This window comes from Passer montanus, unplaced genomic scaffold (genome assembly GCF_014805655.1).
Source record: "Passer montanus isolate IOZ18808 unplaced genomic scaffold, ASM1480565v1 scaffold25, whole genome shotgun sequence".
Lineage (NCBI taxonomy): Eukaryota > Metazoa > Chordata > Aves > Passeriformes > Passeridae > Passer > Passer montanus.
The window spans coordinates 3,895,761-3,920,497 of record NW_024367149.1 but is presented as its reverse complement, the minus strand read 5'-3'; the positions used below and the strand labels follow the sequence as shown (position 1 = coordinate 3,920,497).

Genomic DNA, 24,737 nt, shown 5'->3' with positions numbered 1-24,737 from the left:
CTGCTGTGCATACTAAGTGAAGCAGGAAGTATCATGAAAATAAAAATTCGAAACACTATTCCCAGAGACCTCAGCACCAGATGCTTGTTCAACATATAAGAGGCACAGAGTTCCAAATCAGGCTCCCAGACAATGAGGAACCCAGATTTGGAGGCTGCATGGGAAAAGGTGCCATATAAATTAGAGGAGCAATCTGAGACAGTGACAGGAATTAAACTCCTTTCAAGCCTCTGACCTGGGGACACTGAAGCACTGGTATCCCTGGATTCCATGCACCAGATCAAAGACTGCTCTAATGTATTGAGCTCAGGGGAGCAGGCTGCCCAGGAGAACTTCATTTTTGCCAATCTCACATTGCAGATACTCAAATTAGCAATGGAAGTGTTCTTGCCATTTTTAACAGCATGTTTCTAGGCTCTTAGCATGAAATTGAGAGCCCAAGGTTTCATTTACGGCACCTATGCCAAACAAGTTATGAGGCAGCTTCCTTTCTTTAAGCTTCCTTCCTTTACCCTTGTACCTCTTCTTTACATGATGGCAGCACCAGGCCTCTTCAGGGACCATGGGCAATGAAGGGGAATGGGAATTTCAAATTTTGAAGGAATTTCACAGACTGGATTGCAGAAGAAGAGTAGTAAGATGTAGGAATCTTTGGCTTTACTCTGGAGGCAAATTTCTTCTAGGGCATTTCCACCTTCTGCTATCAGTCCCCCATCACATGTGCCCAGTGCCCCCCACCTTGTCCATTCTTGCTGCCATTCTGACTGCTTCCTCTGTACCCCCTTCCTCTCCATTCTCAATGCATCACAATTGCTTTGCCTGCTTGCTCCCAGTTTGTCCCAGCAACTTGTTCCTTATTTTCTTACCCAGTAGTCCTTCTTATTCAACCCTACAATCTAGTCCTTCCCCTAATTATGCCTTCTTTCTCAAATTATCTTTTGCCAACCTTCATTTCAACTTCCCTCCTTTCTTCCATTGTTCCAAACTTCCTTTTTTTCCACCTCCTTACTACTTTGCAGCAGTTCCCAGCTCTGGCCTCCTCTGTTCTCAGAACAGGCAGCTTCACCCCCTTGGCTTCCCAATGCCCTGAAAGGGGCAGGAGCTGGGAACACTCCAGCACCCAGAGCTCAGTCCTGCACTGCAGCAGCCCAGGGCACCACCATAGAAAGGTTCAGCTCAGCCCAGAGCTGGGGAAAAACCCCAGGACAGTCAAAGTTGCGGAGAAATCAAGCACTGACTTCTAAGAGCCACTCTACTAAATTTAGGCTGCACTTTTCTGAGACTACAACTGGATGAATTTTGGCATATTTGGCTGCTAAAATAAGTAGCATGTCCCTGACACAAGCCTCACTTCCCCAGCACATTTCAAGTCTCTCCAAACTCTTGGGATAAGCAAAACCCCAGGAAGCAGGGATCTGTTGGTATGGCTGACACCCACGTTCTCCAGCTCCAACTCAGCAGTGATCTGTTCTGACTAATGCTTAAATTAATGCTGTCTCAGGTAGGCACCCAGTGGTTGTAAGTAGGCATAGATCATATGAATCTCAAGCATGAGAAGACCTAAATCAATTTGAAGCGACAGGACTGAAATCTAAGATGCAATTTTGAGGAGATGAAACCACTGGCATTATTTCAAAGGCAAGCACATCCACAAAACTACACTGAAAGTAGTTTTTTAGCAAGATCTACTGAGTGTGAGGCACTCACATCACCTGACACCCAGAGCCAGTTTTACAGAGTTCATTTCTGCCAGGTAACACGGCCTCCTTGGGGAGCAGGACACCCACCCCACGCACGTACCTGTCAGCGCTGAGGCGCTGCCGGCGGCCGTGGAGGGCGTGGTGGCTCCAGCATCCCCTTCCAGCTGCGGCTCGTGCTCCACAGGCTGCTCTGGGATGGGCAGGGGCAGCCCCTCCCGGGCCTGCACCGTGGACAGGAGCATCCCCTCGGACTGGGGCCGTTTGAGGGCGGCCCCCTCGTCCTCGGCGGAGATGGCGAAGCGCGGCATGTCCAGGAGGCCCGAGCAGCGGCGCCGCACCGTCAGCGGCGGGCTGGAGTCGCTCTCCGTGTGCGAGGACTCGGACATGGACAGGCGCTTGCGCAGGCTGCGGGCACAACCAGACATGGCCCAGGTGAGTCGGGCCATGATCGACTTGGAAGGGTGAAAATGGGGCACAGACACAACTCAATGCGTCTGAAACCAATGTAAGGTGAAGTTTGGTGGCCAAGCTACAGCACTGGGAGTTAAAACAACAAAGGCTTGGGGCATCGCCTGAGTTTAGATTTCCAACTGTTAGGCTTCTAGGAAAGCAAGGGATAAACCCAAGGAAAATACAGTACAATGAACATGGTATTAAATATTATTTTTTAAAAAATCACAGTTGAATAATGCAAATCATCCTCCATGTTCCTTTTGGAACTACTTGAATTTCTCTTTCGAAGTTGCTCTAAATTAGAAGCCAGGAAGGCCTAATGCAAAATGAAATGCGCCTCAGCCATGAGTGCAATCCGTAAAACATTTTTAAGGGAGTCATACAGACTAGGTCAGAGCCACATTTTATGCTCTAATGCCAAATATTAGTGTAAAGGTTTTACAGGGGTTGCACAAAATGAGAGACATCCCTTTTATACAGTAAGTTTTCAGTAATGCCAGAAACATGGCAGGTATCCAAATTGTGGGTATTCATATATTTTACTGACATTTTTTATTAGAGCACAAGATTTTTCGGGCATATTCTGAACTTTTGAAACTTTGAACTTTCCTAATGATTTCTCTACTTTGTAACGAAAGGTCAAAGTCTGGCGACACCAGAATTTGCATTAATTTAAGAAAAAAACTGATGTGGGCACATGTCTGACGTAACATACAAAATTTGCCCTTAAGGTTAGAATACCTTTACATTCATTAAAAGTATTTGCTAGAGATTTAGAAGATGTTAGTACTTAACTAGATACATTTAAGGACTTTATAGGCTCTACACATTCACTTTTAGCTATTCAACCCTTCATGTAGAAATACAACATAAGAAGCTCTCCTCACTAAACACTGGTCATAGAAAGTTTTGGGGGGGTCTTTTTTAGCTGCTGTGGGAGAACAGAAGACTCAGCTGCACAGAACTCACATTTCAGGAGACCCAATGACCCAGCTGCGGTCGCGGCTCTTCAAGCCCCCCAGGCTGTCCAGCCGATCGTCCTTCTCCTCGCTCAGGCTCCGCTTGGTTGGTGGTGGAGTCTTCCTCTCCTCGTGGATGGAAAGTCGTTCCATGCTGCTGTACACCTGCGTGCACCAAAAGACCCTTCTGAGCAGGGAAAACCAACCCAGGGGCCTTTTCTGAGCAAGGGGAAAAATCCCCTCTTGAAATTCCCCCCTGAAAGCCTGAACTTGGGAATGTTCTTTGACCAAGTAACACAGGGCAGGTGTGACACACTCAAGGTGTGCCAGGGAGGAAAGCAAAAAGGCCCAGCCTCAGAAACACTAAAATTCTTTTCTACAACAGCACCCAATGCCTCTCCTTTGAAAACACAACAGAAATACTGACAAACTTCATGAAATTACTTTGATTTTTGGTTTTAGCTATTCTCAAATCCAAGAGGAGCTACTGCTAAAGACAGCTGCACAACTCTCGAGGACTGGCATCTGGATCTGATCTTGAAATCTTACTGCACAAATTCACTTCAGTGATAGGCATCATGCTCATGACCCCATTTCATTATCAGTCTATCAGCATTGCCCCAAGCTTATTTCAGAACAAAAAAGTCCTGCCCTCCTCAAGGAATCTACTATAATGCTGACAGCTTAATGAAAGTGCCTTTCTTGGTTTTACAGCCGTCTTTAAATAATTAAATGATTAAGCAAAAAAATCCATCCTTTTAAAACTACACTTGACTGTGGACCTAATTTACATAAGAAGAGATTAATGAAAATAATGTTATTAAAAATTCAGAGCATCAACAAGATAACTATTAATAAATCATATGGCTGAATTGTCAGACAAGAATTTCAAAATATAATGAGCCTTTTATGCCTCCCACATTACAAATGCTGTATAATTTTCCAGGTCTTAAAATAAATTCATTAAAAGTGAACTTTCTCTCTTTGTGGCAAAAACATTGAACCCTAAAGAAAAGCTTCAGTCTAACAAATGAGTAATACTTATGGTGAGAAAAGGCAGAGAAAAGAAACTCTTACGTACTCATGAGAACTTTTTTAAAACACCAACTAATCCTCAGGTCCAATTTTAAACATACTTTTAGTGATGCAAATCAGGAGCAACTCCATTAAATTAAGGGTAACTGTTATTTAAACCACTGTAGCCTGGTTGAGGACAAAGAACAAACTGGTCCTTAAAAACTGACTTCAGCAGTGGAAAACTGGAGGAACTGCTGTGAAAAAACCAAAATACCTTTCAGACCTCCTAAGTAAAATTCCTTCTCCCATCTCACTAAGGGGGAAATACAATTAATGAAGTGGTTGCCTCAAAACAACATTTCTTCTCCCTTCTGCCCCTCCCAAACATACTATATTTTATCAGGAAGATCAATGTAGTCCTTTCCTTCTACCTATGCATTTGAAAACACCAGAGGTTTTATGTTTTGTAGAACTCAGGTCATTCTTGCTGCTTTCCTCTGAACTCCCTTTTAATGATCCCTGTTCATTTTCAAGAACATTGCCCAGTACAGACCAGAATACCCTAGCTATGGCCTTCCTACTGGTAAGCCAAGTATGGAAAATTATTGCTTCCATAATTTGGCACATCTAACTCATGAAGGACTATGTGCTGAGACCCTTCTCTTTGAAATTGTCACCTTGCTTTTTGCTCCTCAGGCTGTATTTGAGACAATGAGTGATGTAAACTTCACTGATGTTCTTACCCCTTTGATTTGAAACCATTATTCCAAATGTCAGAATAGATTTTCTTCCCAAAACCATCTTGTCACCCATGGAAGGTCCTTTCAGACTGACACTGCTCAAAGCAAGTAAGTTTTGGATACTCCCTATGCCAGCATCCAGGTCATTGGTAAAAACATCAGACTGTATCAGATGCACAACAGAACTATACAATGCCCTGCATATTGGTGAAACATTAAGAAATATAAAATGTCATTCTCCAATTATTCTGGTAGTCACCTTCCAACAGGCCACAAACTACCACAGAATAAACAAGTCATGCAGTTTTCTTTCCTCAGTGAACACTACACACCATGAGATCCCACAGAGCAGCCACATGATTAAAATCTGTCCCATACAAAGCAAAGAAACCTTGTTCCTCTCTAGATTGTTTTCTTTCATCGAGTTAGAATGTCCCCACCTTGCTGAACCTGGGCGAGCACGAGGAAAACTGCCGAATTTCCACGTGATCATCATCATTAGTGTCCTCCTCTTCTTCTGAATCCAGGTGCTGGTACCGTTCTGAACGGGCTGGGAACAGGACATGGCACTTGCATCAGTGTGGGGAGTGCTGGCAACTCACAGCTCAAGCATTGCTACTGGTCTGCTTAAAGAACTTGGAATGTTTATACACCATGCAGGATATTTCCCTTAATACTGAAACACACCCAGCCAGTTTTTGCTCATCCCATGCAATTGCCAATGAAGAATATCTCCTTGGCACTGAATTTATCTTATCCTGTCAGCTTTATTCCATTCTGGAAGCAGCTGATACTCAAAAGGTGTCTAATCCTGCAGACCCTTCATGGTAGGGATATTTCTTTCCTACAGCAAACAATCACGTGGAAGGAAACATGAAACAATTCACTGTCCAACTTTCCAATAAACAGATTTTTGATTATACAGTCTGTCCTGCATACATACATACATACAAGCCTACTTAAAAAAAATAAAAATATTTACCCCAAAAGAAAATCTCCTCTTTTTCCTCTTGCAACTAGGAAAAGGATTAGATTTTGTGAAAGAAAATGGGCAAGCAGCCAATATGCAAAGCTATTTTTAATGCAAAAACTTCTTCCAAAGAGATTTTGTGCTTTGAGATTTGCAGCATTGGATTTCTAAGCCAGCCACACTGGATTTTGTGGGGCAGGCACTAAGAAGTTTGGCTACAGAAAGCCGATAACTACACTGAGCCAAATTTGCTGCACCACATCAGCCAGAAAGCTACTTTTATAAATGCATTTTCTGCATTATGGTTTATAACAGCAACACCAACTTCTATCAGTGTGTAAGTGAGATATTTCCTGATGTGAGAATTCCAGCCTTTATAAAGGACTCACATCAAGGTCACCCTGACACCGAGTGTGCCAGGGCAGTGGGGACTTTCCCATAGCTCTGACTTGACAGACCCAGTGGTTTTGCTTTTATCCAGCAGGATCTGCTCATGGATGCTGCACTGGGCCTCTGCCAGTTGCTGACCCAACTCAGTGACCAAAGCTGCCCCATCCTGTAGGTGCAGTTAGTGGTGAGGACAGCCCACCACAGCAGTTTCTCCGTGTATGTTGTACCAGTACAACCTCAATACATGTAGAAACCCCACCTCTGCCCCCTCTGCACAGCTCGACTCCAGCTGTTCTCTGCAGCAACCACGCGGAGATTTCTCAATCTATCTTTCTCTGCCAATCCAACCTCTCCAAACAAGCCCCACCCTAAAAGCCCCTTCCCCAAACTGGAAGAGCACTATCTAAATGGAATCACTGCTTGTGCAGTGTGAGAGCCAAGGGGCTGGAGGCAGCTTCTCTCTCTCTCCTTTTACTCTCAGCAAAGCACAGGAGCAGAGCAAAAATGTGCTTCACACAGATTCAACCAGGTCAAGATGGGAGAGATTCCACTGATGCAGAGCAGAAATTTCCATATCTCAGGGAACTGAAACAGCCAGTATCCCATTCTGCAGCTGGAGAGGGGGAAAGATCTCACCTTGACCAAGCCCCTTCCACCTGCTCAGCTTCCCAAGACAAATGAGAAAAGTTAGGGAGCAGAGGTTCTGGGAACAGAGATCTCTCCATCCCTCCTGTGATGCTCCTCCCTTCTCTCCCAAGAGCACTGACTCTGTCTGGTGCTTATCTTGAAATACCAGGAATCTGACACAGCACTGATACTATGGCAGTTCCCAGACATTTATATACACCAGACAGACACTTCATATCTCATTAGAGCTAGTAATACTAAAATAAAGCGATACACTTGCAGCAAAAATAATTCAAATTACTTCAAATCTCTTAAGAATTTTCCCCACATACTTGTCTTCAAGGTCTAGGATTTGTTTTGGGTTTTTTTAAAAACATTTATTGGCTGAAAACAGTCACTAGGGAAAGATCATGTTGCTCAAAAACTCAAGGAATTTGGATTTACCAAATGCTTTGGAAGAAGTTTAATGAACCCAGCATGACAATGGCAGCACCTCTCACTGCAGGCCCATGGCTGGCAGGACCACAGGAACCAGTGAAAGGCCAACTGACTCCAGCAGCAACATTTTTTCATTTAAAATTAATTTGCCTTCAAAGAAACCTTCCTTGGCATTCCACAGAAACTTTTTAAAGCAATTCCCATCAAGTGTTTTATTCAATTTCTAAAACAACTTATCTCTAACAATTTCAAAAATGAAATATGCACAAGAAATATGATGCTGTTTAGGCCAAATCTCGAGTCTTACTGTCAAAATAGCTTGTGTCATCCTCAGATTCCAGCTGTGGGATGAATTCAGCTTTCTGCCGGAGTAATCCATTCCAGTCCAGATCTTTAAAGAACCGATGCTGCTTCACTTCAAAGGCACTACCTGAAATAAGCACCTTTTATTGCAGAGTATTTCTTTCAGCATTTGCATAATATGAAAAACAAACCCTAAAAATATCAAGAGCCTAAGAGAATGTACTCAAGTATTTTTAAGACACACATTTTCCAGGAATTTTGAGAAATTTACCCTTTAACCAAAGTGGCCATGCAGGATAGAACCTGAACAAGATTTCCTCCTTCCCACCTCCTCTTCCTGCTTAGCAACAACACAGAGGATGGAAGACAGCATCTGCTGTTGCATTCCACAGCGAATTGCAAGATTAAGAACCTTAATTTAAAATTTTCAAACTCTAAACACCATCTTGTTCAAAACTGAATGAAGAGAGCAGACTCTGAGAGGCACTTAAAATGTGAATGACAACTCACAACTCCACTGTTGTGAATAAACTCATTCATGTGTCTAGAACAAGACAGGGCTCACCTATCTACCTGAATTAGTATCTATTATTATTAAGCTCAGAAGCTTGGGTACCCAGAAGGAAAAAGTAAAGACTATCTGTCTACCCATTTATGCATTTTTTTTCAGATGAAATTAATATTCATTGCAGATGCTACCATCCTTTTAGAAAAGAAAAGAGCAGAGGAAAAGAGATAAAAGGTTTGCTGAGTGCCAGTGGCACTACAACATGCCAAGTGAAACAGCAGTCTCAGCACTACAGGTATATAAGAAATCAAAAAAAATCAGTCCATCAACTCCTTTTATAAGGCTAGAAACTCTACATCTTTTCCATGACAGCAACATCTTTCAAGTACATGGATTTTAAGTAGAGAAGAACATGTGAAAACCATCTGATATCATTATTAATTCATAATCTATTCATCACCCTTGTGTGCACGTGGGCTAAGTCTGCTGAATACACATACCTTTTGGAATTGTTATATATTTATCTCTAAGCTTTTTTTTTATCCTTAAAGTGTAGCTTTGAACTGAAAATCCCAAATTAAATTAAACTAGTCAAATCAATGAAAGATGAGCTGTCATGTGGAGCCACAGCATTGCACAAATTAGTTTAAAACAAGTGTAGCTAGAGATCATTTACGATTATTTACTATGAGGAAATGAGAAGTGTTGGCTTGCAAAACTTCCAATCTGACATTATAATGCAGAAAGACTGACAGACATATCTGACTTTGCCAAAAGGATTATCAGACTTTGCTATATGTTTGGAGAATTCTATACTACAGGCCTCTAGGAACGGGAGCATTTTCATTTACTTTATTACAGCCAGGAATTCACATCCATGACAAGGATTAAGCTTCTACTCAAAGAGAACTTCAAAGAAATCTGATTAGACACTGTTCAAATGGAGACACAACCCTCAAGCCTATAATGGAGCAGCAGAAATCAGAGAAGTGATGTTGCCAAGCTGACAGTGGCCCTTTCCTGTTTCCCAGACAGGACAGCAATATCTGCCTGGCTCACGGACATGTGACACCAATTCTCAGAGCTCCTCCACACTGAATCCAGTACAAACTGCTCCCCAGCTCTAGATGAGCATTCCTCAACACAAATGGGTGTGCATCACTGGCCAGGTAGCTTCATCCCCTGCTTCTGGGCAGTGCTTTCCTGTGCATAAGGCTCTTACCTGTTCCCATTCTTTCCAGAGGATTTTGGCGAAGAAGCTTAGAAATGAGGTCCTGGGCATCTGGGGGCAGTGCATCATCTCCTTCTGGCCAGGCAATTTCATCTGGGGACAAAAAGAGACTTGACATTTTCTACCAGCTTCCCAACTAATTTGAATAACCATTCATACTCCTACACCTCAAAGTGCAGTATTGAGAACTGCCCCAGAAGCGTAAATACCTTGAATTCAGCAGCTTAATATAATTCAAGCATTGACATTTTTCAAAATGCATAAAATTCAGCATCAGCTAAAGCTGCTGTCAATCCAAGCAGTGCTTGTGGAGACAAAAAAAAAGCTTTAAGGACTCTATTAATAAAGTATGAAATGGGACTTCCATGACAATCCATAAACAAAGGCAGTGACAATACTGTGGCTGTATCTCCTGCCTGCACATTCCAGAGTCGTTATACTTGGAACAGAGAGAACAATTCACAGGTAACAATTTCATGCATCATATTTAGTGCTTTGATGAAATTTTCTTCTTACAAAGGACATCTGCCAAGTGTGTTAAAAATTTACTGCTTCAGAAAGCATTCCCAATAGAAAATTATTTCAGTGGAATATTCACTGAGTGAACACAAAGCAATTGTCTGTCCAACTCCAAGCATGAGAAAGGTTTAAAAAGCCACAAGATGTGAAGGTATTGAGTACAACAACTTCAATGCATTGTGCTCAGAATTTCCTTTCATTTCACTTATATAAAATTACTAACTGACTAGCATTTGGACCTACAAAAACAATAACCAAAATCAGCCTGAATTAGACCAGCTGGTGGCTACTCCTTTCAAATTCTCCATCACTTAAGTTAAAAGACAGAACAGAAAAATCCCCAAATATTTTTCATCAATCCCACAAGGATTTGTATGACTCCCACACCATGAGAGAACTATTTAGGAAGATGTTAAACAACACAAGTTTCCATAGCTGAAATCAGATGGAAGCTGCTTTGACACAGAAATTTAGAAACACTAAAATTAAACCCCATTATTTTATACCTAGTCCTTCCTGACTAAACTGTGGGCCCTCAATATTTTCACAGCACATTTTGAAATGTGCTGTGAGCAGAAACTTACCACTGATCACTTGTCCAAACAGTTCTTCAGGTGTGTCCCCAAAGAAAGGAACGCAGCCGACCAGGAACTCGTAGAGGATGACGCCCATGGCCCACCAATCCACAGGCTTCCCATAGCCCTGGCGCAGGATCACTTCTGGTGCAATGTACTCTGGAGTGCCACACACCTCAAGAGAAACATGCAAGAAAGCAATAAATTTACAAATTGCCAAATGCACGTCAAAGCTTATTTTATCTCTCTTTCTTTCTTTCTTTCTTTCTTCCCCCCTTCAGAGCTTTACAAGGAAGTTATTAATTTTTTTGCCACTAACCACTTCATGCTGTGAACTACTGCCATGGAGCAAGAGTCTATACTTGAAGAAGACATTACCTGCACAGAAATAACATCACATGAAATTAAATGTTCCTAGTGTGGACATGCCAGCTAAGTAGTTCTTTGGTGCATGCACAGGAAAGCATATGGGAAAAATGCATATTCTGTGTGTTTAGGTCTGACAGCTTGATGGATGTCTGCTGGCACAGCTACAGCTATCAGGAACTGAGTTTTGACAAGCCTCTCACATCTCTGTGCTAACAGAATTTAGTTTCACAGATGCAGAATTAGCAGCCCAGCATGATTACACACTTCAGCCTTAATCCTGGGAGGTACAGCTGGCATGGACAATGGCTAAGGAAATTACCTTGGAAGATCTAAATTGCCTGGGGCTTAAAAGCAGCAACAACAATAACAAAATAGTTGTAAAAAATGTACCACTGTAAAGTACAAGAATATGATCTAATGACCTAGGAGAGTTCTGTTAGAAAAAGCATCCTTATTCAGAAGACAACAGGAAGACAACACCACAGGATAATTATGAATCAACACTTGGCACAAATAAAAATTCAGCTGCAAAATTCAGCTGTGATCCTAGGTATTTTCAGAAGAGATAAGCATTTTTTAATCCCATTATACAAGGCATTGGTGACCCTGCATCCAGAACAACCATGTCCAGAAAATATCAACTCAAACAGAACGAGTTACATGCAAAAGCTATTCATTCATCAAAGGAAAATCCATCTTGTTAGCTACAAGAACTTAGCTGGTTAAGCCTAGCAAAATGAAGGCTAAGGAGAAAAATGACCCTTAGTAAATATCATGGGGATAAAAATCAATGTTTAAGCTGTTAGACAAAATTACAAGAAGCATATAGAAACTTGCCATGAACTTTCTAAGCACCAGAAGGGGGAGATCGTGGAACAACCTTCAGCAAAATCCATGTTACATCCCTAAACCAATTTCTGTTTACACCTGCACTGCTGCCTGGGCCACCCTTTCAGGATCCTAAACTAAGAGCTGAAGTGCACGACTCCAAAACAAGAAACTGAAATAACAACCTATGTCAATTTATGTACAAACATGAGAATGGACTTGTACCTTTTCCTCCCAATTTACAGTGCACAGCACAGCATCAAGGTAGAGAAGGAGTGCTATTAACTTTGATTCTACCCCATGACAGAATCCTGCATCTGATCCCACATCAACAAACAACTTTTTTCAGCTTACCTGCTTGTCCAGGAATTCCCTCGTATCCTTCTCAATGTGGCCCTCATAAAGATTAGTTGTAAGACTCATCAACCCAATTTTGGACAGTCCAAAGTCTGTTAGTTTAATATGACCCATTGAAGTTATCAGAAGACTAAAAGAGAGAGAAGTAAAATAATACAACATTCATTTAATTGTTTCCCAAAAGCAATTTCAAACAAAAAGAACACAAGATAATGTGAAGGACAATCTCAGTGATACATCCCCATTAAACACCTGGAAAAAACCCCCTGTGCAGCCAAATATCACAGAGCAGACAAGGCAACCAGGAGTGGGACTACCTTCTGCCAAAACACCATCAGTGTAGCAACATCTTTGGGATAATATACCTGAAGACATTCTTCCCACCCTTTCCCAGTGCCCATCTGTTTCTACATCAGTAGCAAGAGATTCCATAAAACCTCCTCTATGTCAGATGCTGTTGATCAATGGTGTCTCCAGCCCCCATGTCCTGTTACCTACAGAGAAAGCCCCTGAAGGCCTGGGTCTGTTGCCTCTGAGGGCCCAAAGACTTACTTATCAGGTTTTAGGTCACGGTGAACAATCCCATAATTGTGTAGGTACTCCAGTGCCAGAACAGTCTCAGCAAAATACATCCTCGCCATATCAACGGGTAGGGCACCAATGTTCTTGAGCAGCGTAGCACAATCACCTCCTAGAAACAAAACATTTGCACATATGGCATGTTGAAATGGCAAATATCAGCAAGAAACAACAGCTATGGGTCTGCAGTACAAGATCAGACTATGTTTTCTAAAGGCTGTCTCTTACAACCCTGTTAGGAAGAATTCTGAAGATCTCTCTGTACTCTGTCTTGAACTTAAAACAAATACTAAAATCTAGGAAAATTGAGATCCATATATGTTGGGCAGGCTTGGACAGGAATTGTACAGATGCCATTTGCAAACTGCAGGAAGCCTTGAAGAAAATAAGTCTATGGGCTCGTGATTGAAGCTTCCTTGGGAACACTGGCCACACATTTCAGTCGACCTTCATTTCTACTTGCAAAGAGGAATTAATATTAAAATTTCCTATTGTCAATACATCTGATTTCATTCCACTAATTTATCTGAAAGAGCACTGATACAATAAGTATAATCTTATTTCTCAAATATTCAGTCAAGCAAGCCAGGCATAAGAAATTAATCCTATCCACCAGTGGATATTGCTTATAATAAGATATACTGATAAAATAAAATCAAATTATATTTCAAAGTATAAGCAAACCAAACAATGAAAAAAACCAACCCCAGCATAAAATGACACTTTATTTTTTAAAAGGCGGCTAAAGAACAAAGACTTATGTTTCTTAAATCATTTTCTAAGTGGAATGTCAAGCAAATGTGCTATGGATCCAGCCATACCATCCCACAGGAGGGAGGGAGGGTTTCCTTTCCAGTGAAGACTGGGAAGTTCATGCTGACTTCTGACCTCAGCAGTGAGGCTCAGCTCACTGCAAACGTATTGCATCAGTCCCAGGGATTCACAGACCCCTTTGGAGGAGTGGATACCAGCAACCATACCTTCCACATACTCCATAACCATGCACAGGTGCCGCTTGGTCTCAAAGGAGCAGAACATGCTGACCACGAAGGGGTTCTCAGCAAATGTCAGGATATCTCTCTCCACAAAGGCCTGCTGGATCTGGTTCCTCAGGATCAGGTTCTGCTTGTTGATCTTCTTCATGGCAAAACGCTGGCGGGTGGTCTTGTGCCGCACCAAATACACCGCTCTGCAAAACCACCAAAGAGAGAGGAAGAAGTCCATTTTAGTCCAAACTGCTTTGTTGTGGGTTTAGGTTTGCAGTTCTTTGTGGTTTTGTTGGGGTTTTTTAAACAGTGATGTTACTCTTTTGAATGAATCCTGACAGACTTATCCATGACTCCAGAAAATCCTGTTTCAGTGGCAAGCTTCACTAGAAAAGAAGGAGCCCCATGATGCTTCCTTCCCAAAGCTACTCCGCCTTCCTGAACAAAGCAGCATTTTTGCTGATGTGACAAACAAGGAGATACCTCAAACACCAATGTCACAAATCTCCATATGCACCACTGCAGAGCAGCATGTAATTTTCAACACTACAGTGACCACTTTGCTTAAAAAATTGTCCAAGATCTATGGAATCAGCAGGAGTTATTTCCAAGCTCCATAAAATTAATTTGACGTAGTGCTGTGACCAGGGATTTCCTTCAGTAAAGTATCTCTTACACTTCTATCATTTGCAGATCATTAGATTCCTTCACATTAATAATACAGTTTGCAAATAAAATTGTCATCCAGTCTGCCTGCCTTATTGAATCAGTACTTGTTTCCTTTTCTCTGGAGTACCTTACATTTAACGTGGTATTGTGTCTCACCAGCCACTGGCTATAAAATAAACCCAGGATAAAGACATGTGACTAACAGCAAAACCACCACTTCTCTCTCCCCTTTTTACAAAGTTGCATGGGGCTTGTGCAGAAGTATGACTGAAGAGATTTAAAATCTTTTTGTCTCATAATGACTCTTCAACATGCTCCATTGTGTCTTCACTCACTAAAAACCCATGCTTACACTTTTTCCACATATAATTTTTAAAAAGTGATTTGTTGTGAACTAAGCACCCATTTCCACAAAACGTTCAAGCACATGCTCAAGTTTTGTTGTTATGACCTACTGAGTATCACTGCTTTTCAGTAACAGCCTAATGACCTCACTGGTAAGGATTTATGAACTGCAAAGAGTCAGGAACTGCCTTTTAAAATTCTGGATAGGTTGGTGTGTGTGGTTAAAATTGCAACTGACTGAATTCATACTTGATTCTTCAATGGATAATAAAATCTAATAGCCTTTCTCGTGTATTAGTCCTCACAGTAGATTTACCCCAGTGTAACTCTAGCACTTCTTTTAGCATTTCAAGGGCTCACGAACAGCCACATATGTTACATATATAAACTGAATAAATGAAAAAATGGCATCTCCCAGAAGAATGCAGAAGATACAATAACTGTGGAACGTCTGTAAGACCCAAGTGAAATTACTTTATGCTTTGGACCCAACAAAACCCAGACATTTGCCAGACCTTGCTGTAGCCCTTTGCTGGGTAGGACAATAATAGCATTTTCTTCTAATTGAAAGTCTAAAAGTCTTACCCATAAGCACCATTACTGATCAGTTTAATAGTTTCAAACTCTTCTTCAGACGGAGTTTTCTTTGACTGGACGGAGGCCCCACGGCTCTGGGGAAAGACAACAAGAAAATGAAAATCAGGGGCAGGAATGACTTAATTTTATATATATATATATTTTTTTTTTTTTTTTTCCTTTTCTTCTTTAAGAATCCATTAACTCAAATTCAATCAATTTCTGAATTTCTGGAGTCCTCAGCTTTAGGACAATTGTCTGTATCCATATGGTGTTTGCAGATTCCCTCCATAAATTATTAGCACAAAAAGTCAGTGGACTGTAAGATTCAGGCCTTTCATTAATATTATATTTTTTAAAAAACAATAAAATGAGCATCTTTGAAACCTAGCCAGCTACATAATTAAATTTTTCCAGTGGTTTTACTAAAGTCAACTCTTTTCAATACCCATCACATGTTACAAATGTAGATATAAAGAATTCCTCCAGATAATTTTAATTTTTAACTCCAAAAATTAAAAAAAAATCCACAAAACTTGGTAATAATGCCTATTTGCATCTTTTAAGCATTTTACCACCACCGTATAAAGATTTTCACATTTTTATGAGCATGTACTCTAGTTTTAATATGAGCTTTTAAATGTCTGCACTTTTTTTTTTTTTAAATTACAATTACTCTGCCTTATAATTAATTCTTTACTGTAGACTACTTCTTTTGAGAGAAAAAAAAGTGCTAGACAGAGTGAGTGTATTACTGCTTTACCTCGACTGAATCATCTGTCTCGGGAGTGTCTGGGCTGTCATAGCTATTCAACTGGGCCATTTCTGAAAAGAAAGAGGAAAGATTACTCCTAATAATCTCAATCAAACACTATTCTCTTTGTTTATGCAAGAAAAACAGGATTTTAAAAGATGCTTGTAGATGATGAAGGACATTTTCTCCTTCTGTAAAAAGTCACCCTATTTATACAGTGATAACCTTTAACATCTTGTACTCTGCAGGCAGTATTATATATAAAGATGAATATAATTAATTGTTCTAATTTCAGCCTGACTTACTCTAGATAGTTTCTATAATAAGTAAAAGCAATAAATGCATGTTTGGAGAAAGTGTTGTCTAGTTAATATTAAAACCTATTACACACATATATGTCTGCACATAGCCTGGTGGCATCTCTGTGCTCCAAGAAGAAAAAGGATCACATTTCAAGCAGCTGTCCTCCACGTGACGTGGCTGATTCTGCAAAACGCTGAGCAGCAGCAAAGTGGGGGAAAGTCACTTAGTTTGGGCTACTCAGCTGTGGCAGGAGATGCTGTAAACTCTGCAAACCCAAATCCTCCCTTAGCTTCGAGTCTCTGAACAGACATCACTGACATTTCTGGGTGCCCTCCTTACAGAAAGGAAATAAGGCACCTTGACATCTCCCCACATTTCCAAAGAAAATTTGACTTTAGTAAGGGAATTAGCAATGGAAAGGTTCTCTCCCATGACAGGGATCAAAGGAAATTTCCCTTTAATGTCAGATTTCAACAAATGCTATTAAATTGCATTTAGCAATCTTTGGTAGAAATTTTCCCGAAGAGCTCTTCACTTGAAGTCAACCTGTCAATGTCATTCCAGTAAACACCAGAGAAGTTAAACTAGTCCCAGCCAGACTACTAACTTATGTTAAAATTATGCTCTCCTGAGGTAACAAGAAGTATATTCAATCACTGAAATATTCTGCAGTAACCTCCAGTCTCTGTCACACTTTCTATTGTTGCTGAACAAGCCGTGCATGCTCAGAAAACTTGTCATTTCAGCCAGCAAAGTGCCAGGCAAAGATATTAACTCACTAATTCTAAAGTTACGATCTTCTGGGCCAATGTATGTCTATATTAAATTTACCATATGCAATTCTGGCACCTTACAGAAAAGCTGTTTCTGTCCTCACACTGCTCTCTTCAGTTTGGCTGCTACACAAGATGTAAAACTTCAATCTCACCTCCAGCTAAAAATTCATACTCATCATGGTAATCTCATGGAAACCCACAAAAAACACACTTTTCCCCAAGAGACAATCAAGTGGGATGACAGGATACTTTCCAACCAGGCCACTAGCAGGCCAGGAAGATCAGAAAAATAACAGGTAAATTTATTTTTACTGTCCAATAGCACATAAAAACAGTTAAATCCTACAGCCATTTTCTAACATTGTTTCAGCTATGATACAGGAAGACATTATTAACATCATAAGTAAAGAACTGTCACTACTGATGTGCCATCCTTACCCCAGCAACATTCCTTTGAGACACAGGGCTGAAAAGGACAGTCTAGGATTTGACAGCAAACAGGAAAATAAGGAAAAATGGCCTAGAAATTCAATCAATAAAATAAAAGCATCCTTCACCTATGTAGTGACCAGGAGATCTGACTATCTTTTCAACAGTTTGGAAAGTACATAACTAGAGTCCTCACCCTCCAGGGGATCCCTGGTGAGTCCCAGCTGGCTGATAATGTAACGAGGAATGTCACATTTAATTCCTTGTCCTTCCTTGGCATGGCCTTCTGCAGCTTCCAACAAATGGTAGAACTCTTCAGGATCAAACTCCTACAGCAAAGCAGTGAGAGACACAGAGAGAGGTAAATGATACAGCTTTACAATTATGAAAGGTTTCTCCCCCTTAGAGGGGAATCCTCAGAAACATCCAAAGGTAATTCTGGGCTCAGCAGCGATGCAGAACATTTCCAGTCACAACAAGCAAGGCAATGCTTCCCACTCTGCTCTGCAAAACCAACAGATAATTACATCCCACGGGGTGTTCATGGGTTTAGATCTGGAAATCAAAACAGAACAAGGACTGTCGAGACTTTCTACAAACCAAACCCAAACTTTCAAAAGGTCCTCTGAAGTATCAAGTGTGGACACAACCCCAGTTTTGTCACGTTGAGACGTGCCAGGGAAAGGTTTGTGATGAGAGCTGAGGCACCACCTTCTGCCACCTCCATCTGACAGGTGAGTTAACCCAAGATAAGCCTTTCCTGCTGTCAGTTATCACTTCTGACCCAGCCATACACCCACCCAATCCTGCCACTGTCCTAACCTCAGCAATTGCTCATAAAATTCTTAATAAAACCACTTTCTTCATAAGAAATACTGCTGGCCCTATTTCTTGTAGTCTACAGTACAGGATCACTTCAGCAGCTCAGTCATGGTGCATGTGCTCTCTTAGGCCAGAAAAAGTTATAGAAGGTGTGATCTCTTGCACTGGACTAAGAGATATAGTAGAAAACAAAAGACAAGCTTTGGGCAGCAGGAGCACTCTGCTTAGGAACAAGTTCACCAGTTCACTTCAGCTCTCCCCACTACAAACCTCATCATTCACCAGCAATGAGCAGCTTCGCCAACTCTTCAAAAATTCTCCAGTGAAATGGGAGGGTGAAAGGGGAAGAGTTTCAGCAAACAGCTGAGCATGCAGAGACAACAGTGAGGGCATCAGTAAAGAACTGCTGTGTGGTCAGCAACGTAAGAGAAAAAGAGCACAGAACAGCAAACAAGAAAAGGAAATTAGAGCTTGCAATGATGTGAAGAAACCTGAACAGAGAACAGATGCACTTTTCCATGACTGCTCCAAGCAATGCTGCTTGGTTAGATGCTGTCACCAAAGACAGAAACAATGTGAGAAACAAGGTCCTTCCCACCTCCTCTGGAAAAGGATTAATCAACAGTCTCAGAAGTGGCAGAGAGCAGGAGCCAGACCAGAGAGGACAGAGAGAGAATGGTCACCAGAGTGCAGTGAGAGGGATGCTGGAGCTGAGGAAGGACTTCTTGAGGTACAACTGCAGGTCATTCATTGGTGAGTAAAGGAGAGAGGGGGAAAAAACCAACTTGGTGACCAAAACCCAAACATACAAAACACTAAGGAACTACATAAATTCCAGTTCTGACTTCTTTATGGTAGGTTTAATCATTTGAATACAGGAGAATGAACCCTACTAAGGGGATGTAGCCACTATGGAAAAATAAACTGATTAAAAAATTAGATACTTTTTTCCAAAGACGGTTTTAGAGATGCACAAACCACACTATCATTTTCTTGAAGCCTCAGAGATTGTCTGCCAATAAACATTTCATAGTCCAACAGGTAATGCAAAGACAGAAGCCAAATAACTGAACTTTGGAATAGTTAAATGTTTTTGACTGCATTAAAACAATCACAATCATCACAAGCACTGTCTATATGGACACTTACTTCATTTACAAGGAAGAAAGAAGAATAGTAGAAAAACTTTTTATAAATTCACATATAACTGAAGCCAAAGACTGAATTACAAAAAAAAAATATGCTAAAGATAAAAATGAAAATTAGTTCTCTCAAAAGCTATCTAAATGGTTGACCATCCATTAGTATATTTCTTGTTTTATGGGACAAAAGGAACATAAGTATTTAGTTCTTCATGTCAACAGATTAAAATAAATATTTTGAAAAAAAATTGCTACAAAGGCAATGCAGGTTCAAAAGAACAGGTAACACTAACCCACAGATCCAGATATTATTTCTATACTTTGGAGTCTGGCCACTTGATTGTCAAGGTTGTCACTACATACTTTGCAATTCATTACTCAAATCTCAATGACTTTGCTGTTGCCACCTGCTCCCCTCACTTTGCAGAACATCAGGTGGAGAAGACATAGAAGAACCTGGAGACCTCCTGATTTGCAACTAAGAGCTGCCTTGAGTTTGGAATTCTACAGGTACAGACACGGCCTCACAAGGCTTTCTGAGGTTCCAAGTTTTCCTAGATGATAAGTGTACACAAGCAAAAATGACAATGGTGAATGCAGCAAATACAAACACAGTGAGTTTAAATTTATCTCCTTTCTCCATTGTCTTCACTTCCAAAATAAATTTTGAAGAAGTGATGGAAGATAAGTGGGAGTCACAAAAACTCATCTAAATCACAAACATGGTTTGAAAACCAAGGAATTCCCAGTTTGAATGGAGTTGTGCCTGGGATTTTCAGTGCAGTCTGGTGGAGATTTCTTGAATCAGTGAGTGAAGGTATCTGTCCTGCTGGCTGTGCAGCCAACTTCCATAGGGTGGCCTTCCCAGCAAAGTGATCCATCTGACAGCTGTGGAGGAGGAATAAGGAACCCTCCAAAGTCCACTGGTTCTCAGAAGTTCTGCAGGTGTTTCCAAAAACTGGTATCAAAGACTGGACCACTCTTGTCTACTTTGTCAAAGAAAGCTCCACAAAAGTAATTCATCTTCCAGTGACTCCAGGGATAAAAGTCACCCACAGACACACTGACCACAACATAAATAACATGTTAACTGTGCTTTTACAGCCAGCCACAGACCCCTAATCCAGCCAACTTTTCTGATGTCTCAAACACCTGTAGCATCTCTGTCACTTCTATGTCCAGAAAGAACCACCACGAGTGTGCTCCGACAGACCAGGAAATTTCATCCTGTCATTACCTAAGTTTCCATTGTAGGTTTGTGACACTTCACAATTTTTGCTGACTTCCCTACACTCATTAATTTTTCAACATTCTTTTGAGATACAGTCACTGAATTGAACCCTTCCAATTGGGTACACAAATTTCTATATACACTGAAGGTTTATATTAGCCCTGTTGCTATGTCATGAGTGAGAACACAGGTTTTCAAGATGCTTCTCCACCATACCAAGGAAATATTTTGTAGTTGCAGAACTTGGGGACACAGTGGCCTATTTTGGAATTGCCTAAACAATTTTCAGCATTTTCTACTGTTAAACTCAAAAAATGCATTATTATTAAAAATAAATTTAAAAATAGACATATTTCCTGTCAGAAAAGAGTGAGACTTGCTTTTGCTTGTATTCCAATAGCATCAAATAGGATTTCAAACCCAGGCTCCCAAATCTCCTTGGATCTCACACAGTGTATCCCACTGTGTGTTCACAGATGGAAAACCTGACACCAGGTTTCACTGTTGCTGGGTCTACAGGAAGGGTTTGAGTCCCAGAGCCCCAACACCATTTATGTCATGGAACTCCTTCTTTAGTGACAGCTCTTCCTTAGCACAGCACCCTGGACACCAGGCACACCCCATACAGACATTTACAGGCTCCTTACAGTAACTATTAACAACATGAGGAACATTCAGTGACATCAAGTAGCATGGAATGATGTTGACAGCTACATCTGGCCCCTCAGCCATAAACTCTATACTAAAATATAATTTAGCTGCTGATGCAGCTGACAGTCCATTGGAGAACTACTTCTATATTCACGCAGAAGCCACTTAGTACTTCTTTTTCTTTTTCAATATCAATTTATTTTTCATCAGTGTTTTAATGAGCATGTAAAGGTCTCTTTGAAGGCTTTGTGTCCCTTATCTCCTCAAGTGCACAGCACTCTGCAGAGCCTCTGCCAGGCCCACACTCACCAGGCACTCGAGCAGCCGCGCTGGCCGCGCGATGATGATCATCAGCTTCTTCACCAGCTGGGTGACGAAGGCAACCTCGGAGCTCTCGGATCGCTCGTGGGCCTGTGGGAGCACAGCAGCACGTCAGGGTCCCAGCACTGAACTCTGAATTTCTCTGTCACATGCTGAATGCAATCACCAGCTCAGTAACCAATCCAGCAGCAAAAGCACGGCTGAGTCAGGGCAGGCTGAGCTCAGCTTGCTCAGGGATGCCAAAGTACACAGGGCTTTTCCATCACTTCTGATTCACATTATCATGCAAGAGATATTTCAAAGGCTCTATTTGCAATATATCACCTATCAATTATAATAGATACAATGTGGGCTCAGTTTATTTTTTAAAATGAGAAGAGGAATATTGATTTTTTCAATTTTACCTTCCACACAACACTGACATCTAGGTAATCACTAACAGACACATTTCTGAGCTTTATTGTCAGCTAGAATTTGAACTAGAATTTCTCTTCATCATCTAGAAAGACTCAATCTCAGTTTCTCCTTTTTCAGTTTTATCAATCCTGTTGAATAACTCCAGCATTGCATTGTACGTTATGCAGGACCAAGCAGATAAGCAAAGAAAAGAGCATATAAAAACTTAATTCAGAGGATTTAGTCCTGTCTGTTACTTCACCAGATTTCAGTATAAATTCAAATCTTAGTTTCAAGATGTATGTGTGTATTTGTGTGATGGGATGTCTTTTTACAACAGCAAACAAACCAAAACAAAAATAATTTAAAAAAAAAAAGAGCAACACAAAAAAACCCTCAGAAATTAACCCTTCAAAGGCTACATGATGTTTTCTGGAGCAGAAATATAATAGCATTTCATTGCAGACGCACAAAAAAATGGCAATGCAAAAACTCCTAAATAAAGTACAGCTATTTTCCCCCAAGATCTAAAAATTGTGCTTTAACACAGACAGAGATAAAGAGTTCAGAACTTAATAAATGAGTTTTTGCTGGCAATGAGCCAGTTACTTATAAGAGTGATATTTTATCAACAACAGTGCAATAAACTAAAAGGTTCATTTAGTGTTGTCCATTAGAATCACCTAAGAAGAAGACATATTTATATGTCTTTATATGTCTGAGAAGTCAAATCACACTGGTGACCACCTAAAAGAGCAATACAAACACAGGGAGCAGAAATTCAAACTAGAGCACCTTATCTATATCTCTGATACTTTGCTGCCAAACAAAAAATATTAAGAGGTTCATTATTTTTTATTTTGACACCAGTCACAATAGAAGTGTTGACTGTGTCCTTCGGCACTGGTTAGCATTGGCTGGAATTTAACCTTGAGGAGAATGATGTACCTGCTGGTCCATTATCTAAAAACAACATCAGAGGTCCTTCCTGGCTATAGAGCCTTAAACAGAAGATTATTTTAGAAATATTGAAATAAGTTGTGATTTATTTTCGTAATTTAAAAATATTTTTTAAAATTATAAAATAGAAAATAATCACAACGAAAATGATAAATAGTCACTTTGTGTCCACTAATGCATTATGCAAACTTACAAGTTACTATATGAATTTTAGAAAGAAATTAATGCTTTCATATTTTAAAAGCCATTCCAGATCACCAGAAGTTAGCTGCACTGAAATGAATAGATAAAACATCAACAACTTTGTATTATTTTAAATTTGAGCCATGCAATTGGAAAGTCCTTTTCTCCCCCCCCACATAGGTTATATTATACAAAAAGTATAATATAATAAATATAATTCATCATTTTGCATCCATTTGTACTGTTAAAGAGAACTTAGTCTTTTAAATCAAGCCCTTTTGTTTTCTCCTATTCTCATCTCTGACAATCCAGGCAAAACAATTTAAAAATGCAGCTAGTTTAATCAGGTGTCTGTTTTGAAAATGAAAAGCTAGACCATGACTGCCAAGTGATACAGAAAAGCAAAAGGAAAAAGAAAAGAAGCATTTACAAAAACCAAACACAACTTGTAACAGCCACTCAGCCATCATCTCTGCACAGCGCTGCTCCTCCACAATCCTCAGGGAAACTGCCTCCTCCTCTTTCCTGCTCCCCCAGGACAGCCCGGACATCCCGACAGACTCCTCGTCCCCAGTGTCCCACGGACAGAGGCCAGGAGCAGGAGGTTTGTGCAGCCAAGCACCACCTGCCGCTCCCATGAGCCAGGTGCCAGCTGTGCCAGCTCAGCAGCGCGTCCCCAGCACCATGTGCCAGCCTCCGGGCTGCTGGTGGCATCTCAGGGCTCCCCTCCCGTCCCCAGGAGGGCTTTGGGCAGGGGCTGGTGCCATTCCTGCACACACTGCTGGTGACACGTGCTCAGGAGGTAGAGATGGGTAATTTACAAACCGATTCCCTCATCTGAAAGACCCATCCGTCACTAACTGTGGCTGCTGGGGCATGAAATTAAAATCACTGTCCTCCCCTGGGCTTCAGCAGGACCAATAACTGGGATATGCAAGTCACAACGCTGTAATTGAGCTAATATACTGATGGAAACCAAAACAATAGACCAGCAAAGCCAAGGACTGATAAATTTACACTCGGGCTCCTACTAAGAAAGCAGCCCCAGCCAGAATATCCATTTGCCAATATGCAGCATCAGTCACTGCTGCAGAACACTCGTACCCTCCCCTGCCCCTTTTGTTCCATCCACACCTGTAATCCTTCACCTCCCTGCCCAACTGGCTACACCTAGGCTACTTCTATCTTATTGATTCAGCCAAGGAATAACTGCCTATATATAACATTTTGTTCCTCAGTAACCTGAGATTCCAACCCATGGTAACAGGTAAAGAACTGAATGTCACATTTCTTTTTTAGATCAGTGCTTTATCTTATTTTTTTGTATTTCTACTTTGATGTGAAATGTAGCATTCAAGTTCATGTTTTCCAAAATGAAGAAAATCTCTTAAATTCATTTTTAGTTCATGATTATTTCAATGATGTGATAAGTTCCTCTGGCTAAAAGACAGTATTTCATGCTCCAAACAAGGGAAAAGATCTCATTTGCTATAGCTAAAGAGATTTGTTGGCATGTTATTACAAAAGCCAGGATCTAAAAATCTTCCAAAAGCTTTCTGTTTTGGTGCATTTAAACAGCTCATTAGCTCATTATTTTGCATACCCAAACAGTCTGTTTTACATTTTTACT

At 40.8% G+C, this 24,737-nt stretch overlaps 1 protein-coding gene across 13 annotated transcripts in view; it reads right to left on the bottom strand.

Annotated features, from left to right (window-relative positions):
• MAST2 (microtubule associated serine/threonine kinase 2) overlaps positions 1-24,737 on the bottom strand; it is a 204,535-nt gene that overhangs the window by 12,752 nt on the left and 167,046 nt on the right. For all 13 annotated transcript variants that reach the window (XM_039711644.1, XM_039711653.1, XM_039711640.1 and 10 more), the window contains 13 exons: positions 21,557-21,658; positions 17,598-17,730; positions 15,903-15,964; positions 15,149-15,234; positions 13,544-13,752; positions 12,537-12,675; positions 11,982-12,114; positions 10,440-10,605; positions 9,328-9,429; positions 7,602-7,724; positions 5,310-5,419; positions 3,123-3,277; positions 1,801-2,105 (listed from right to left, as the gene is read on the bottom strand). In XM_039711644.1, coding sequence (XP_039567578.1) covers positions 1,801-2,105; positions 3,123-3,277; positions 5,310-5,419; positions 7,602-7,724; positions 9,328-9,429; positions 10,440-10,605; positions 11,982-12,114; positions 12,537-12,675; positions 13,544-13,752; positions 15,149-15,234; positions 15,903-15,964; positions 17,598-17,730; positions 21,557-21,658 — 1,825 coding nt within the window. The remainder of the gene's footprint in view (positions 1-1,800; positions 2,106-3,122; positions 3,278-5,309; positions 5,420-7,601; positions 7,725-9,327; positions 9,430-10,439; positions 10,606-11,981; positions 12,115-12,536; positions 12,676-13,543; positions 13,753-15,148; positions 15,235-15,902; positions 15,965-17,597; positions 17,731-21,556; positions 21,659-24,737) is intronic.